The sequence below is a fragment of the Telmatherina bonti genome (assembly GCF_933228915.1).
Source record: "Telmatherina bonti genome assembly, chromosome: 7".
In the NCBI taxonomy this organism is placed as follows: domain Eukaryota; kingdom Metazoa; phylum Chordata; class Actinopteri; order Atheriniformes; family Telmatherinidae; genus Telmatherina; species Telmatherina bonti.
The window spans coordinates 20,626,893-20,645,624 of record NC_136625.1 but is presented as its reverse complement, the minus strand read 5'-3'; the positions used below and the strand labels follow the sequence as shown (position 1 = coordinate 20,645,624).

At 36.8% G+C, this 18,732-nt stretch overlaps 1 protein-coding gene across 2 annotated transcripts; it reads right to left on the bottom strand.

The window, feature by feature from the left end:
• Nucleotides 1–1,337: 1,337 nt before the first annotated feature.
• prkacbb (protein kinase, cAMP-dependent, catalytic, beta b) lies at nucleotides 1,338–13,233 on the bottom strand. Of its 2 annotated transcripts, none has more exons than XM_079244129.1 (10): nucleotides 13,003–13,233; nucleotides 9,417–9,478; nucleotides 9,209–9,337; nucleotides 8,788–8,886; nucleotides 8,606–8,688; nucleotides 8,329–8,455; nucleotides 8,131–8,226; nucleotides 6,314–6,436; nucleotides 6,011–6,175; nucleotides 1,338–2,790 (listed from the first exon to the last, which is right to left on the bottom strand). In XM_079244129.1, the coding sequence occupies exons 1-10, from the start codon at nucleotides 13,046–13,048 to the stop codon at nucleotides 2,665–2,667; spliced, it is 1,056 nt and encodes a 351-aa protein (XP_079100255.1). In that variant the 5' UTR covers nucleotides 13,049–13,233; the 3' UTR covers nucleotides 1,338–2,664. The 2 variants fall into 2 exon arrangements, with proteins under 2 accessions (XP_079100255.1, XP_079100256.1); XM_079244130.1 differs by lacking the exon at nucleotides 13,003–13,233 and adding an exon at nucleotides 10,167–10,823.
• Nucleotides 13,234–18,732: the final 5,499 nt, after the last annotated feature.

The following is an 18,732-nucleotide window of genomic DNA, read 5'->3' as shown; positions in this document are numbered from 1 at the left end:
ATTACGATTAATCAATTAAAGAAAAATGAACGTGTTAAATAATGTACGCATTTAATCGCAGCCTACATTTGAAACAGAAAGTTAGTAGGTGCACGATTTCCGGGTACACCAGTTGCACTGTTGTACCCATAGACATCATATATACGTATATATGATGTCTATGGTTGTACCTATGTGTTGCACACATGAGAACTCTGCTAATAATTTATTAGCAACTTTGGTGCTTTGTTTAGTGAGTTTTCTGACTCTTCTAGCGACTCTGTGTTTAAAAAAACAACTAACGACAAATTGGGACTTGTGCTGGTGTTATTTTAGACTTTTGGTGACTAGTTATGCATCTCCAAGGAGACGCTGCCACAGGCTCCGCCCCCGTCCAAAAACACTCATGCAGCGCCAAGATCCAAGCAGAGTACAGATGGTCACAACTGCTCACTGACCAGGGTTAAATAAAAAATTTTATCATGCTATTAAAATTTATCTACATTAATTACAAAGACTAATTTTGTAATGGTGTATCACCCTCAATTTCAAATAATGTATAATTTAGTATGATAAACTTGACAGATTTATCTGACAGATAAACAATCAGTAATAGTCACAACCTCATTAAGTTCCACCATATATGGTCACCATTGTTTGTTTTAGAGAAATCCCTTTCTTTCTTCTTTTTTTTTTTCTTTCATTCACTTTCCATTTTGCTTAGTCCAATTTGGGGTCAGGGGAAGGTGCAGCCTGTCCCAGCAATTAACACCGGGTTCACCCTGGACAGGTCACCAGTACATCACAGGGGAAAGTTGTTTTTGATCAGCTGAAATAGACTACATGCAGGGTTCAAGTATTCTTCCTCACTTTAAAATCAATCAAACTTGTTCCTACTGCTTCTATTTAAGTGACTTGTTTAAACTACTAAATGTATCTATACCCCTTTATACATATACTTAATATAATCTTTGAGAATAGTTTAGTTGTCTCTTGTCTGCGATTTAAAAAAAAAAAGGTGAGGAAAAATCTTTATGCCTACAGCAAAAAGTTTTGTAACCTACATTAGCTCAACTGGAGCTCACCGAATCAATATGACTGGGAATATTTTTGCATCGTCACCAAAGAACTTTCTGCTAACTTCCAAAAATTTGAAAAAAAAAGAGAACTTTTTCTTCAGATCACTGGTAAATCATGATAGACCTTGGGTTTGCATTAGGATTCAAAGCCCGTCAGTAAAAAAACAAATGAGACATAAGTCCCATTTATCTGCAAGTGGGGAGGAAGCAGAATTTTCAAAGCCACCAAACTTCAACACTTTTAAAAATAAAATTTATTAGCATTTCTAATGTGTATAAATAAAACATATATGAAACAATGCATATACGTATAATGTAACGAGCTTAACAATGACAGGGTTACATGTGATACAAAGGAGCAGTCTTTAGTTCAGCCAGTGTATTGTGAGGAAAATGTACTTCAAAAATCAAGCTTTTAAATACGCATACCTAGAAGTTGCAAATCTACATTCTTTGACAAGAATGAAAAAAAATATTAAGGGGGTGATAAAAATGGAAAACATTGTAAATATACTGTTTTGCCTTCCAGCCTTTAAAAATTTGCGCTTCCTTCACTTGAATCATGACAAATTCTGATTTCATTTCACTATGTTAGGGTGCATAGCCCCAACACTATTCACAATGATCTCTGCAACTTTAAAAAACAAATCAGTAAAAATCCTCAAAAAGATTTCAACTCTCTTTTCCCTTTACTGGAGTCACATTGTGCCACAGACTTGTAACAGAGGGTCCTAACCAGACCAGGAATCTTGGGAGAAAATGACTAAAATGTTAAACATGGTAACAAAAACCCCCAGTAACATAGTAAATGACAAATTTTACATGTAACTAACAGACCCAAATGGATCAAACAAACAAGTGGATTTGCATTTTTTTAATGCAAGGTTTGTCATTTTCTGCAATGGCTTCCCGTGCCTGGGTCAGAATACCAAAAAGACAGTCAATGGATGCTTTTGTGGGGACTTGGCTCTCTAAGGCAAAAAAACAAAGAAAGGAAAGGACCTTTCTTCTTGTGTCACCCAGAATTTTTGTTTTGGTCATGCTTTAAACACTCACTGTGTTCAAATGTCTTTAAAAACTGATAGATATGCACATAGGACAAAAATCTACCTCTGGTTGCTGGCTAGAACTAGTTGTGATGTGGACTTTAAACATACACGGCTTATGACATGAGAGGAAAAAAAAAAAACAACCCACTCAACTGCCTCAAATTGCCAAAGACAAGTCAGTTACAGTGTGTGGATTGCTATTGGCCACCGTCTCAGTTTCTCCTCATGACTTGAAAAATATCACATTTTAACTGGGGACAAAAACACCCAAGACTAAACTGCTTTCAAAGTAAAAAGAAGAAGAAACAAACAAACAAAACAAAGAAAAAAGAAGTAAAAAAACAAAAAGAGAAAAGTGATGTGTCTGCTTTAATACGCAGGTGTATGCAACAGTGAGAGGTTATCGGCACCCAAGGATCGTGGCGACCTCATTCAGCCTGGTGGAATGAAGGGACTATGTAGTAAATCTGAAAAAAGATGGTCTCTGCTCCATCTCAAGTCTTTTAAAGAGTGCAAAGAACCCCTTATTTTCCCTGATATATCCTTGTTCTTGCGTCCTAAAACTCTGCAAACTCCTTCGCACATTTTTCTGTTAAAGAAACACGGATTTCCTCCTCCTCGTAGTCATCAAAGTTGCTGGTGTCTCCAGGGCCTCTGCACTTTGGTATGAATGGAGCCTCAACCTGTGAGAGAGCAAGAGATATGCATTTTTCACCAGGGGGAGACATGGTTCAAGTCTATGCTGTCAAAGAATAAGAATGCAGACTGTGGTATAGTGTAGACCAAAAGATAAAAACATAACTAAACAGCTTCTGGAAACTGGTAAAAAACAGTTTGCTTTACTCATACAAGGTTAAATTGACTTTATTGTAAAATATTAAAGAAACATTATTTTAGTAATATGTTTTTCAGATCATTGCCATCCAAAACAGTATTTGTTTTTTTTCTTATGACATCTAATTATGTACTTCATGCAGTGTGTGTGTAAAGGCAACATCTTGTTCTTTCAGCAGCCTGATTGCCATCACGTCGCACGTCTACAGCAAAGTGAGTAACTAAGAATTTCTTGATGTTGCTGTACTGGTCCCAAAGTGTACCTAACACCCCCCATGGAGATATTTTTCCTCTATCTGACACAGCTACACGTTCTTTTGCCTTTACACGTTTCTATTATGTGACACTTTGTAGATAACTAGCTTATCTAAAGTCTTAGCTGATAAAGATCCCTGAAGTCATGGCATTTATTCCTTAGTCCTGGAAAAACCCAGTGCAGGTAGCAATTTTTCATTATTTTAATGGATGTTTGAACATTCACATTTTCTCCAACATATTTGTAGTTATTGCTAGCTTGTCATTTTAGAGACCTATAAGATGAACATAGAAAAGTATTTTTATGTCATGAAGCAATACATGATATTACACAAAAGTGCATAAATGGAACTGAAGGGCTGGTCTCTACAGACTCTGCACAAGGTCCCCTCAGTTTCTGTTAAACATATATTACTAAATTCAGAAAATGATAAAAAATAGCATATTAACAAAATTTTCAATGACTAAATAATTCATACAATGAAAACCTGAGGGCTCATCTCTTATTTAAGAGTCAAACTCCCTACATGGCACCATGTGGTTTCAGAGTGCTGCATTTGTGTACTTACACTAATCTAATGAACACTTATCAGCCAAACTGCAAGCAAATGAAATGAAATGTGCGCACAAATTAACATAAACTTGTAAACACATAGTTTTTCATACTCTGGCATTTCGATTTCACACATGGAACGTTAAGCAAAGCAGGGCTTCCAAAAACATATTAAAAGCATTTTGTAAATACTCCCAGCTTTTGCTTGTATGTTTTAATGTTGTAAACATCAAGGTGTTTAAATCTAAACTTATTCTTTGTACAGAATTTATTTGCAGGTAATGTGCAAATAAAAACTACCTTACATTGCACAGTCTCACTTTTACTCTTCTCCAGCTAAAGTGCTACCAATCTCCTGTGTCTGGTCAAATTATGCTATTTCATTAATCTTTCTATCTCTGTTTTTAATTTTCATTTGTTACAAATAATAGGATACAATAGTTAATTTCATGTTTTAAAGGCAAAATCTTAACACAAATGTCAGTTTGCCATTTTTTCAGACTCCATATTCCTTAATCAAAGGTGTATTTAAACAGAGTGTGTTTAGCTGGCAGAAAACACACACAAATGGCATGTTTGTGTGCAAACCAAGGCAGCTCAATGCTTTAATCCTGAGGGTTGAATTGGCTTAAACTTTTTATCAATTTGTGGATAATTGAACAATATTTGATGAACTTGTGTTCAGTTCTTTTTAATCAGTCTTTAAATGAGTTAGAAAAATTCTGTTTTTCAAGTCACTTCAACTACCCTCAATAATGATCTATGAAAATAATGCAACTGTAACTGCACAAGTAAGAAAACCTCTGCTTTAAAGTGGCAAATGTCGCAAAATAACCTTTTTACATATCAACATAATAAAGTTGGAATTCATTTGTTCTTCTGAAAGCAGTACAATTTAAATATGGAAAAAATAAAGGGTAAAGAAATATAAATGTAAAATTATTTATTTTCATTAAAATATTTGTGTGATTTTATTTCAGCTAAAGATCAACAAATTCACCAAATCAATGTTTATCAAGCCTGAACTAAACAGTTTTGAATAATCAAAACAAACCACGATTGCCACTGTCTCTGCAAAGTATTAGGTGGTGTAATGGTACGTGTATTTGTACTGGGAATTTTCTGTGTGGAACGCAGGCCTACAGAGTTCCCACATGGAACAGAAACAGCCTTGCTTTCTCATTAAACAGCAGCAGTGCAGTCCAGCCTCTAGTTAGTGGACATAATGGCTAGCAACAGTTTCAAGGAGAAATGATCCTCTTCTGTTCTTAAAATCTATTTGGTAACACTTCAGCTTCTCGGTGTAGTATGTAAACAGAGAAAGACAAGTAAGACAAAAACAGTCTGTCATCTGCAGAGCTGTGTTCAAGGAAGCTCTTGCTGAAAACTCATTCCACTCATTCATCTGCTCAACCCCCGATATTACACACCTTTTTATTTCCGACAGAGTTTCTATTTTATAGAGCTGTAAAAAAATATTTTCTTGTAATTTTATTTTTAAAAAGTAAAAACTTGTAAAAAGGTTGAAAGGTTTTTACTTTATCTGAAAATGTGCTCATTCGCGTATCACAATACTTTATTAAACAAACAAGATAGTCTTGCAACTAATCATGTTACTTTATATTTTATAGCACACACGTAAGTAAAGGTTTACTTTTAAACTGTGGATTAAATTAATATTAATATAAGTAATAGTGAATTGTCTTTAATTTTTCAATTGAACTCCCCTTATAATATGTACACATACAGTGGACATACTTTCCAATAAAATAGGAGGCATTTCTGTATTTTTGCCATATTTTTAGTTGGGAATATTTTATAGGAGAAGTTCTACACAAGCTGCTTTCTTTTATTTTTTGGTTTGATTTTAAATGCCAATAAACATGTTCCTGTTTACACCAAAGTTAAACAGTTTTATGTTTTGTAGATTTTCCCATTGCGTGTCGTTACACCCCTTCAAAATGGCAGGTGACCCCAACACCCAACATCAAGCAGTAAAGTTCAGTGATGTGAAAGAACACAGAGAACACTGACTTTCCAGTTGTGAAAATACTTGCTGTATGCACCTACAACAAAACAATCCATCCATAAACAGGATCATAATAGATTCAACTTTCAAGAAACACAAAAGTATGCAATAAAAGATGGAAAATTTGATTTAAAATAAGAAGAAAAAAAATCAACAAACCAATATGAAATAAACAGATTTTCAAATCTTTTATGCTGTTTGGTGCTTCTGTGAAATGTGTTTGGTGTCTTACCTTTCGCTCATAGATGGCGATCCAGTCTGTGGTGGCGAACCATTTATGGCCTTTGATGTCGTTGACTCCATTCTTCAGGTTGCCGTAACGTTTGGTCAGATCCACCTGCAGGAGGTTTCTCAACAGGTCCTTCAAATCTGAACTGAAGTGGGAGGGGAATCGTACCTGGAAAGATTTAATTGTTTTTATAAACAGCAAAAATCGAGGGATTTATTTTCTGTGTGTGATGAACACAAGATTGTTCCAGGTTATCAGTAGCAAAACCATTTTAAATGTATTAAATCAAAACCAAACTATTCTTACCTTTCCTGACACAATCTTCTCGTAGATCTGGATCGGTTGATCTGCAAAGAAAGGAGGGTAGCCAGCTGCCATTTCATAGATGAGCACTCCGAGAGCCCACCAGTCCACAGCTTTGTTATAGCCCTAAAACAGACATGACAAAAGTTAATTATAAAAATTTCCAAGTCTACGTAAAACAAAACAAACAAAAACAAAATAAAAGGAAAAAGATCTAGACATTTCATCTTGATAGCTGAACATGATCCAAATGTGAAATTTTGAATGTAATAGACCCTCCCAAAATCAAAGAACCCAAATGCCATATAGGACTCATTTACATGAGCCTTTTTGATCCTGGTCTGGTTGCTCGGTAAGTACGCTTTGTTTGGTGAGTTGTGAACATGCCAAACGAATTCTGATTCGGACCAAAGAAGCGGTCTCAGTCTGTTTATAGTGGACCAAATACAGGAAGCTGACAACAAAAAAAAAAAAACTTCCTGCATTTGGTGTAGCTTTGCATTGTAGGTAAATAGATAGCCATTGTCTACCTCATCTGTTGATCATCCTACATTGTTGCAGTGTATTCTGCAGCATACTTGCATAAGACAAAATAGAAAAACCCAAAACAGCAACAGTTTCGTCTCCATGTTTAACTTGCAACAGTTTTCCTCTTCACTTGGGTCTTGTCCTTTCTTTTGCTAGATGCTAGTGCAGCACCACCTTTGGTGGGAATGGGGATATATTATTCTAATGAATTGGCTCATTTGACCAAAGTGCAACGTGAACGCCAGCTCGGTCCGCATGGATACAACCCTCTACAACTGAGCCGAGTCCCATATCGGAGCGAGACTAGCAGACTACCCTGATGTGAATGCACCCTTAGAAAAGCATTGTCTGAATGTCTAGATGCTAATATGGTTCACTGTGGGTCAAACTGTGGTAATATAATAAATATACACATTAATTTAAATAATTTTCATTAAAATAGTTCAAAATGAAGGTGTACGATACATTTACAACAGCACAAAGCAAAATCCACACTTCACTTTATCCAAAGTAAAAAAAAAAAAAAGTATAAAAAATATTTAAACAAAATGAATATTAAACTTGGGTGACACATTTCCGTATGAATATAAATGAGTGTCTGTTGTTGCCATAGCAACATTTTCTGTGACATAAAATGGGAAGAAAACAGCTGGCTCTTTATACCTTTAAAGCTACAAGTGAACAGGATGCTGATTTCTAGAGAGGGCACAGTGTGGTGCTGAGCATAATTTAGAGTAGAATCTCCATTTAGAGGATGTGTAGTTTATGCATTTCACTGAATACTTCTGAATAAGCAAACACTCTCAACAGACACAGACAGACAGAGCCATGGAGTGATCAATCTGTGGAAATTTCAATCTGGTCATGTTGGAGAGGCGATCATCTCCTGCTCTGACTGCAGCTTGAAGTTGAATGGTGCATGAGGACCAAGTCTCTTGTGTGTTCTTTTGGATGAGGTAGGGGCTTATGCAGCCACTGCTGCTGCTCACAAAGAAGAGTAAACTATACATGCTTCCAAGGTACTCACAAAAACTGTCCAATATTCCCATAAAAAATTAGCTAAACTTGTTGATAGTCCCTTTGTCTTTAAATAGAGTCACTAGAGGGGTCTGAAAGCGCCCTAAACATAGCACCAAAGTTGTTAAGTTAATATGTGAGGTCTCCCTTGAACATAAGTGTAATTGGTGTAGCAGGAAATTGTGCACCTACAAACTTCTGTGATTAAATGGATTAATTTTTAGCGTATTAAAATGTTGCTTTGTATTTATTTTAAGCCATTTGAAAACCCATACTTTGCTGAGAATGATTTCAGGTGCCAGATACTCCGGTGTCCCGCACAACGTCCAGGTTCTGCCTTTTACACGCTTGGCAAATCCAAAGTCTGTCACCTGGAAAACAGAAGTATGTTCCAAGTTTTGCATGGTGGCGATTAATGTTTAGATGCTAAGATGCAGCAGTATAATGAATTAATTCATTGCATTTTAGCTCACCTGAATGTAGCCGTGGTGGTCAATGAGAAGATTCTCAGGTTTTAGATCTCTGTAAATGAGATCTAGCGAATGTAGGTATTCAAATGTCAGCACTATCTGGGCGGCATAAAACCGTGCATGTGGTTCACTGCCAAAAAAAAAAAAGACACGTTCAGGGTCAAAAAAAGAAAGAGATAAGTCCTAATAATCACAGTTCATAGATCAAAATCACATGGAGAAAAAAAAAAAAATAAAGACACCTCTAATTTAAAATTAAGAAATAACAAAAATTTCTCACCTGAACCTTCCAATTCGTCTCAAGTGTGAGAACATTTCTCCTCCTGGAACATATTCCATTACCATGTACAAATTGGAGTTGTCCTACACAAACACAAAAGAAATACTTACATTTTTGCACATCAACACACAAAAAAGTGTTTTTTTTATTTTCTGACTTAAAAATAAATAAATAATCTTTACCTTAAATGCATACTCAAGTTTGACAAGAAAGGGGAAGCTCACTGCTTGTAATATCCTCTTCTCATTTAATGTATGTTCTATTTGCTTGAGTTTCACCACCTGACAGGCAAAAAGATAAAAAAAACAAAAAAAACAAAAAAAAAAAACTGATATAAGAATTCCATACAGAACTACAAAAGTAAAAGCAAATTTTAATCATTATTAATCATTAATTTTACTTGTATCCTCCTCATAATCCCACGATGGAGCATGTAGTGAAAAATGCTTTTTTTTTTTTTTTTTTTTTTTTAAAACAATCAGATATTTTGTTTGGCTGACTTAAGTAACACCCAGCTGTTATTGTCAGTGCACATTTACTGCTCATATTAACATAGTTGCTTGTTTGAAATTCCCCATAAGGCCTGATAAAGCTGCAACTGACCTTCTGCTTGTCCAGTATCTTCATGGCAAAGTATTGCTCTGACCCTTTGTGTTTCACCAGCATGACTCTTCCAAATGAGCCGGTACCCAGAGTCTTTAATCTGTCAAAGTCATCTAGGCACGTTGTGCTCTGTGGAAATAGCATTGTGTCAAAGTTCCTGCTGTACAAACACTGTAAGATGTTATGTTCAATTACTCATCAGTCTGACCTGTGGTGGGCATTCCCATTTCCGTAAGAAGTCTTCTTTGGCTTTTGCTAGAAACTCTTTCACTAAAAAGTAAAAGTACAGAGAGTTAGTTGGCACACATTGTTTTTTGATAAAAATAATTTTGGTTACAGGCACTAAAAACATATTCGGGGTTTAAGTGACATGACAATGCTATCATAATAGAAGAGGAAAAGAGGAAAAGCTAGGAAAGGCCAGGAATAGAAATTAAATTACATGTCAAAGGAGAAGAACAAGGATAGAGTCAACTCTCATCTGGATATGAAATAAAATATCAAATAGTTTAGTTTTAGGGGTAAAAACAAACACAAGACAACAACATCCACAACAGGCAGAGAAGTGATGCATGCCAAGAAACTCATTAAGTTTTCTGTTATTTAGTAGCCTAATTTACATGGGTAAAGGGAAACACAACACTGAAACTTTTGGAAAAGTTTCACTGAGTATCTTGTGCATCACTTACAGTAATACAGATTGTGGGAAGGCTATTAAACACAGCTTAGAAATGGTGAGCAAAGACAAACCAATAAATGGGAAACACAGCAGACGGCAGGTATCCAGATTGAGAGAATGCAGATAACGAAAAAACATAAAAACAAAAAAGAAACCACTGACTTGTTATCAAAGCACGCAATAAAAGAAGCAAGCACGTCCAGCAGGTTTTCACAATGAAACCAATGCTGTTTGGCCAATCTGCTCTTTTCTTTTTTTTTTTCTTTTTAAAAAGCATACCAAAAATCTCTATTCATCACCAAGGTTTTGCAGGAACAATCACCCACATGGATGGGATGATACAGAAGAGAAGACAGAGAGAAATATAGAGTTCATGTACATAACAAGTATATCACAACAACAAACAAGAGGCAAATGACATGAATTAAAGCAAGAAGTATGAGAACATTGCTGATAATCATCTAAGGAATTTAAACAAAGACTAAGTGTCTACAGAGGTGCTAGAAGAACAGGTGTACCAAAATGCCATGTAGTAGAAGTTCAGTCATGCACAGTAGGACAGATTGAAAGGATAATGTTCCCAAGCAACTGAAAAAAGACATTCAAATTTTGGACATGTATCAAAACCATGCAACTCTGGGAAAATTGACTTTTTTCTTCCCTGCATCTTGGTTTGACTTCTATCCCTGAAATAACTGTAAAGCTATTATGAATATAATGGAGGGGGAAAAAAAGAGATGACTAATAGCTGGCAAAAAAAAACAACTTTATATATCTTGATAAGCATTTAATTTTCTTTTTTTTTTAAAAATGCTAACATATCTACACATCCAGATTCTCAACAAAAGGACAAGCTGCTTTTCTCCAATAAAAAACTGCCAGTTACAATTATTTCCATTATTAGCTTAATGTAACAATTATATCGACTATTTAGGGTATAGATATCTGAGTTTCAAAGCCAAAATAGCATATATTTTAATGTCAAGCACAGTAAATCTTCACATTTGTGAAGCTCCAACCATCAAATGTTTGGTAGATTTTTTTCTAAACTGTGACTCAGATGAATCACTAATGAAATCATGTGGCTTGCAACAACACTACTGGCTACATGAATGTTGGTTGTTCTAAAAGTCTGTAAAGTTAGCCAATCCCCTCTAAGATCAATGCCAAAATTCAGTCAAGCATAACATGTCGGAGTTATGTCAACCTATCCAGTTACACTGTGGTGTGAAAACAGTACATGGGTACAGTGAAATAAAATAGGTATCACGTTGACAAGTGTTTAATCCCCCTGTCCAAGTGGGACTGTGCTGGTGCACCTCCAACTGTTGCAGCCAGTGATATCTATCTACAGTAAACACAGGAAGCATACAGAGCTGTAGGTAACCAGGTCGTCTTGTAAAGAGCGACTACGCTCTAGACAAATCTGCAGCTCAGGGCACAGTGTCAGCTTATATGGGTTTAACAGTTAGCCTCGGTCCAGGATATAGGGATCATAGTTGCATTCAGTATAGCGTATAGATACAGCAGTATAGATACCATTGCTGATCTGATCATCTCTGTCTGCTGGTTGGCAACGTTCACTGCACCTGCCTGGTGTCTCTCAACAGGTCAATAAAGCTCAAAAGAGCACATTCACTGCCCTGGAACATTATAACTAAGGCACAGATTGCATCATAGAGTGATGTTACTTTAAACAAACTATACACAAATGGGTCTGTTTGTTTTTAAGAGAGCAAAAAATGTATTGTATAACTTTATAGTTTCCAAGAATAACACATTTTTGCCAAACATAATAACCCTCAAACAACTTTAGTATTTACAACCAGGCAAAAGGAAGCAGTTATGATTTACTACATAGTATTACATGGGGTGTTCAATGATGATCAGCTACACATCAAAGTATATGAGTGTAAAGTAACACTGGTCTAGGCCGAGTTACGTCAAACCTTACAAAGCTTGTAATACCCCTTATCCTCTGACGAAGGTCCGATGACAAGCTGCTCCAGTCAATGACAAGCTGAGTGTGAGAAGTGAGCCCTGATGGACTTTTACCACAGCAAGATTAGAGAAGGGGCTCTGAATAAACAAGTTTCATGATTTAGGGGTGTGTGCATATTGCGGAATGGCAGTAGTAGGTCCCAGTTTTATGAATGGAAAGAGGGGATTTGTCATTTCTTCACCATATTTGGTCATGGTGCTGCGCACAGAAAAGTTTTGTTTATGTAGTTAAGAATAAGATGTGGCAGTGAAGCCTGAGGCAGAAACAGTCCCACACTGCGTTCAAATACAATTTAATGCCTATTTATCCCATTATTTATGGGTCTGTGGTTCATTGCTGCAGATTTAAGATCATCAGTGCAAAGTTTCTGTACGACTGTGCTTTGCTGAGAAGAGCCTGCAGCTAAACATGCAGTAAACAACCACATCCTCAGTGTTACAAGTTCAAGATAACACTACAAAGAGCTTGTTGAGGTCAAACTTTAGATGTAAGACTTTTAGCCAATTTCAAAGTATTTTGAATAGAAACTCCTGAACGCCACAGCAAAGGGCCTAAACAACTACCACCATCAGGAGGGAATGAGGGGCCTTCCTAATGCTAATCCCCCCATTAAAGCTAAAGTTAGCAGGCTAGCTGGTCTTTAGGCTTGATCATTCCTGAGCTCCAGCTGGCATCCAAATGTTAATTAAACGAATGCAATTAGCAGAACCAAGAATATATCGATAAGTATTCATCAGATAGCTTCCTAATAGGCAATAATAGCCTATTTACATGAGTGCTCCCTTCCCCACCCCCTGGATGCTAAGGCAGTAATAATATTGGATACTTCTTCAGGAAACTATTTTAGCTTAGAGTGTCAATAATTCTATAAGCAGAATCATATGGAAATTTCCACTTATCCCCTTTTCGACAACTTAAGAAATAATGTTGCAAAGCATGTGAAATAAATGGAAAGCTGGGAGATGACGGGCGGCCATAGCTTGCTTTACAGTGACTGTCAGTTAAGTCAATTTAAGGGTTATCACAGGCTAGCTAGCTACTTCATGGACGCTTCAAGAGTAACCAAAATGAAACATGAAAGACCGCGGAGACCAAACATCAGAGCAAGCTCACCACTCTCTAGCTCGTTGCCCTTCTTGGCGGTGGCAGCGTTCCCCATGGTGTGGAAGACACGGCGGTCGCTCCGACTAAAGAGGAGAGATGGCGGCAACTAGCTAACCTTCCAGCTGATGTTTTCGAGGTCTTTAAATTCGTGAAACCAAATGAAGGCAAATATTTACTCGGTTCAAATGTGATAAAATAACGTTGTTATGCCCTTCCGGCTGCCCCCTCACTCTCCCTCTCCCTCTCCCTCTCCTCCTTCCCTCTGAAAGATTTCCGCTGCTGCTTCTTCAGTGATATCTGCACAGTTGACATGAAGGTAGCGGTCACTTGTGTCTCTGACTAAGCTGCTCCCCCCTCCAGCCCTCCTCCCAGCTGCATTCACGGCCCCGTGGTAAGAGCTCGGGTTGGCCCGAGATATTGTGGACGAGATAACTACGCTTGTTTCCGCGTTTTCACGATTGCATTCATAGATATGGGTTACATGATAAACTTTGCTTCACTTTTAGAAAATAAATTCTTCTTGTTTCTTTAGTTACGATTCGACTGATAATGTCGCAGCTTCGGTTGGGAATGACTCACTGTTTCACACTATTTTACATAGGTAACTCTCAGTTGCACTTTTAAGGACCTTCTTTTGTGAACTGTTTGCAAATATTATTATTATTATTATTTTTTTTTTACATAAAGTGCTTATAACCTGTTTAAATGTATATGATCAAATAAGAAAATTGTTTTAATAAGTACTTATTATTGTAAAGACCAATTATGCTCCAAATGCCCCAACTCCCACCCTTATCTTGTCGTCCTGATTCACTTCTGCCGTAATATTTAAATCAGACGCTATTTCATTGGAGACAATAGTACTACACGCCCCCAACTGCAGGATGAGTCATAAACAGTTTTAAATGTTGTGCAGGATTTTTCCCCCCTGGGCCAGATATGCTAGAACAGCGATGCAGATTTCTAAAACTGGTTTCATGTATATCTCAGGTGCAACATTGTACACAATCACTAGTAATTTTCTGTTTTTCTTTTAGTCCTGAAAGCCAGTGAAACTGAACAAAATAAATATGTCTCCTTGCACTCCACTCAGGCTGATTTGAGGGCAACCTCTGCCTCTCATGTCTTGATTCCATGCATCCATATTGAAGTATGGGAACCAGCAGGCAGTTAATTAATTGTTATGAGGCTAGGTGTAGTCTCGAGTGTGTGTGTGTGTGTGTTTGTGTGAGTGTGAGAAATATTCCATCTATTCTTGTTTGTTACCAGATCTGCGATATGTATTTATAAGTACACACATAATCTCTATTATTAAAAAATTTAAAAAAAAGAAAGTAAATGGGAAAGTGCTTTAACCTACATGTATGTCCCTCATGGCCATCAGGAACCAGGTCTTGCGGTTTAAAAAAAAAAAAAAATTACCTTTTGAGGTCAAAGGGAATTTTAATCTTTGTGGCCTGTATAAAAAATATTAATTAATAGTTTTGTGTTCTTAATTCTTTGTTAAACTTTTCAGTAGGAAATTAGACATGAGGTCATTTATGGCTCCTGTGAGGGACCGAGCCGAAAAACCAGAGAAGCACAGGGAATGTTTTTAGAAAAATATAATGTCCACATTTATTTAACAAAAATAACAAAATAAATCTTTCACTGCAATAACTTTGGGCCCATAAAAGAGGTCAAAGAAACCAAACATCAACCTAGGTATTAACATAATCAACTCAAACACTAACTGACCTACCTAACTGACACACAAGGGACACATATATACTGGCTGATCAGGCCATTTTGACACACAAGGGGGGGGAGACAATACAATACTATATACCAACTGTAACATTAACTTAACTTATTAAAAAGTGTTGCATATAATCAATTAAGACAATAAACTAAACAATCTGAAATACCTAAATAATACAAACCAAGTGACAAACAATCAATAGAAAAACCTAACCCCCTCCTATACTTCCCTCCTATAAAAAAAAAGATGGTTCTGCTCAATTAGGCCTCAGCCTGATTTAAGGAGCTCCAGTGCAGCCAGGACTCTTCTTTAGCAGGCTTGGGAACACCAAGGAACTGGCAACTCAAAAGGAAAGTATATTAACTGAAAGCAAAGCAAATTGATAAGGTGACAATATAAGTTAACTAAGTGTGTGCACCCAGTCAGTTAACCCCCTGTCAACCCAGCTAATAAAAATATGAAAAATGATAAAGTATCTTTAAAGTGTTTACATAATTGAGAAGAAAAAAAAAAAGAAAGTTACCAGACCTTTACTGTGTGGCAGCTCATGCTGCCCTCACAGTTCCATTTGGCAAAAAATGAACAGACTGGTTCCAAACGCAGGACTACACAGTGGGAGGGAAACAGGAGCTCGAGCTTCATCTTTAACAAAATAAAAGACAATGCAAAACCAGAATTCTCAGAATACTCAGCTTAAAAAAATGAATAAAAATAATGAATAAATAGATATTCTGACTAAAACAAACAGAAGAGAGGAGACTACAGCAACAAACAATGAAAAAGAAAAGGCAGATTATAAACCAAGAAAATGTGTATTATCAGTATGTGCAATCCATCCATCCATCCATCCATCCAAAACTACAGAATACATAATGAAAAAATGTAACTACATGAAACAGGAAAAACACTAACACTGCATTACGGAACAAAACTAGAAAAGCATTCGGTGAGCACATGCCTCTGCCAAGCAGCTCATTTCTAATCATAATGTGAAGAATCCCTCTGAAAATTCCTGTGTCCACAATCCCTTCCAGATCACTCCCCAAATTTAATGGAATCTAAGACCAAGACCCATTCTCATATCTGCCTGGTAGTTTTTGCATAGAGTTGCAAACAGAAACATAACCTCCTTGGCAGAGGTCATAATAATAATAATAATAATAATAATAATAATAATAATAATAATAAAAATAAAAAAAACAGTAAACAGAGTGAAGAAATAACAATACAAGAACCAAACCCAACAGAACCCAAAACTCATAATGACAAACATTTGACACACAAATGTGTCAAATATATTAGGGCAGGATTATATTGAAATTGGCTGCCATAACAAGACTTTGAAGTTTCCACAGCTGTCTGTCAACTCCACACAAACATAAAAATGCCCTTGAGGGAATGTAGTTTCTGGGAAGCTTCCTAGTTTGCAGTTACCCTGAGGTAGTCACTAGAACTGTCTGTCCAAAATCTCCTGTGGAACCAGGATCCCAATTTGCACATGCAGTTCATATCTGAAGTCGATACATCTCCAGGAGACTTCTCAGATCTTCTCACAGATGCAGGTGTATCACTCAATAAGAAGCATGTTTGTGTTCTATACTGTACTTGCATATCCAAAGGGAGAAAAGATCAGTTTGCGTTTGATGTTTGCTATTTTGTCCGTAGCAACTTACAGGCAGAAGGGAAACCCATTGCCTTGTCCATAGCATCAACACAGCTAGCTGGTGTTCTCTTGCATCTCAGTCAAATCCAAGCATTGAATGTTCTGTTGTAATTTCTTGACATTTACAATAGCCTCTCAATTAGTCTCACCCAAACTCTCTTGTCTCCTGACTGTACAGAATTCAGCTGATAAACTAAAACATGAAACATGTGAGTACGTTGCACCTGTTTTAGCATCCACTCAATAGTTCCTGATATCTTTTAGAATTGATTTTAGGATTCAACTATTGGCTTTCAAAGCTCTGTGGACCTGACCTTTTAGCACTTTGTGAGGCCGTGTATAGACTGACATCCTTCAGCAGAGGACTTTTATTTGTTCAAGAGACATGCCTGAAGACCAGAGGTGGGGAGAGTGTTTGCAGTCAAAGCCTCCAAACTGTAGAGCAAGCTACTGGAGGAAATCAGGTCAGCAGTCAGTGACCCTCTTGTTAAACATTCCTTTATACAGACAGATTTAAGCTTTCCTCCTTTTACACGACTCTCTTTTATTTTGGTATTGGTTCATTGGATGACAATAAATCCCGGGTGACTAATGTTTCAAATTATATAATTTAATTTATTTTATTTAAGTTCTCTGGCTTGATAACAATTGTCTGATCTTCTGATTTACTACCAGCACATACATGTTACACACACACACACACACACACACACACACACACACACACACACACACACACACACACACACACACACACACACACACACACATGAATATATGAATTAAAGACAGGGTACGAGATGTTTTCCAGGAGCATTTTTTGTTATATTGCTTGATATCCCCCTCACACCCTAATTGCAACCAATCATTTAAATCCTCTAAAACAGAAATAAAAACATATAGTCATGTGCGGAATAGACAGGACTGAACAAAAACACAATCCAATCTTTTTAACCAACCAAAGCTTAATGATTGAATGATGATATGTTTATCAAACTCAACTGCTATTTCTCCCTCCCCTCTCAACCCGTCTGCTCGTGCCCTTCTTTGTGCTCTCATTGCACTCTCAGATGTTTGGAGCACTTGTGAAGCAATGAAGCAAGAACCAGAGCTTTGCTAGCCTCATTAGCTAGCAAACTACGTCAAAATCCAGTGAATCCTTGGGAACAAGCATTGCTGTTTCTGTTTTTTGGAGAAGTGGTTTCAGCGGGAGGTCTGAAGAAAGGGGCTTAGACTTTTAAATTGTGGATTTTAAAAATGTAGCTAGATTGAATTGTTTTTCCAGGACTTCTACCCTACCTCTAAGCTTAACATAATTTAATGCAAGTATTTAATCCAAGTGCTACTGAAATTAAAGACAGCTCAGATAAAACGTGCATAGCAGGTGATGATGTTTGTGGCCTTGGTCAACATTGGCTTTTCATTTCTGGCTTTTACATGTCTGAACAAGTCTTTATTGCACAGAAACTGCTCAAGTCCTTGAGAATTTCTCTTCTCCTGCTTTTTGGAGGAAATCTGCAGACCTGACCTACAAGTGTTAGTTTACCTCAACAGGATTATATCTGGTCAAAATGTTGAAATGTATGCATTTGAGTCAATGCATTGATCCTGAAATGCAGCAATTCCCCCATCTCTGAAAGCAGCAGGTGTCGAAGCTCATAGCAAGGTTGCAGAGTATCAGAAACTCCCTCTCTGTGCTCCTGCTTTTCTACTCTACGATGTTACAACCAGAGCACAAAGGGAGAGAGCAAGGCCACTCAAATATTGCAGCTCTCAATACCTTTTAATAATGACTAGTGAGCAGGGTTGCGAATTGCTGTCATGGTATGTCAGGCCACCGTGTCTAGTGATTATTGTCAAAGGTAGCCAAGTCTGTTTATTGAATCAGAAGCAAATAAAGAACTTTACTGAACATATTCTCCTGTTACACATACATTTTTTTTTTTAAATCAGTTTTGGACTGCCTAATCTTTGAGCGTTTAACCAATGTCAAAGTCTTTCTTATTTGGATGCCACACTGAATCCATTCAAATCTAAATATTAACTGAAGCATATTAGTGAAACACCTTAACAGACTTACAAAAAAAAATAAGAGAAAATTGTGTGTTTCTTTATTTTCAAAGGAAAAAGGTACTTTTTGTCTATCTCTCTGTAGCCATACGATATGCATGTACAAAAAGCCCTATGTAATGGTGTCATAGGGATGGAGAGACTCTCACTTACTTGTACTACTGGCTTATTTTTGCCCTTTCTTACAAAGAAATCGAACAAAAAACATCCATGGTCCTCATCAATGCACTAGGCATGTCTGTGATTTTGGAGTAGAGTTCTTTTT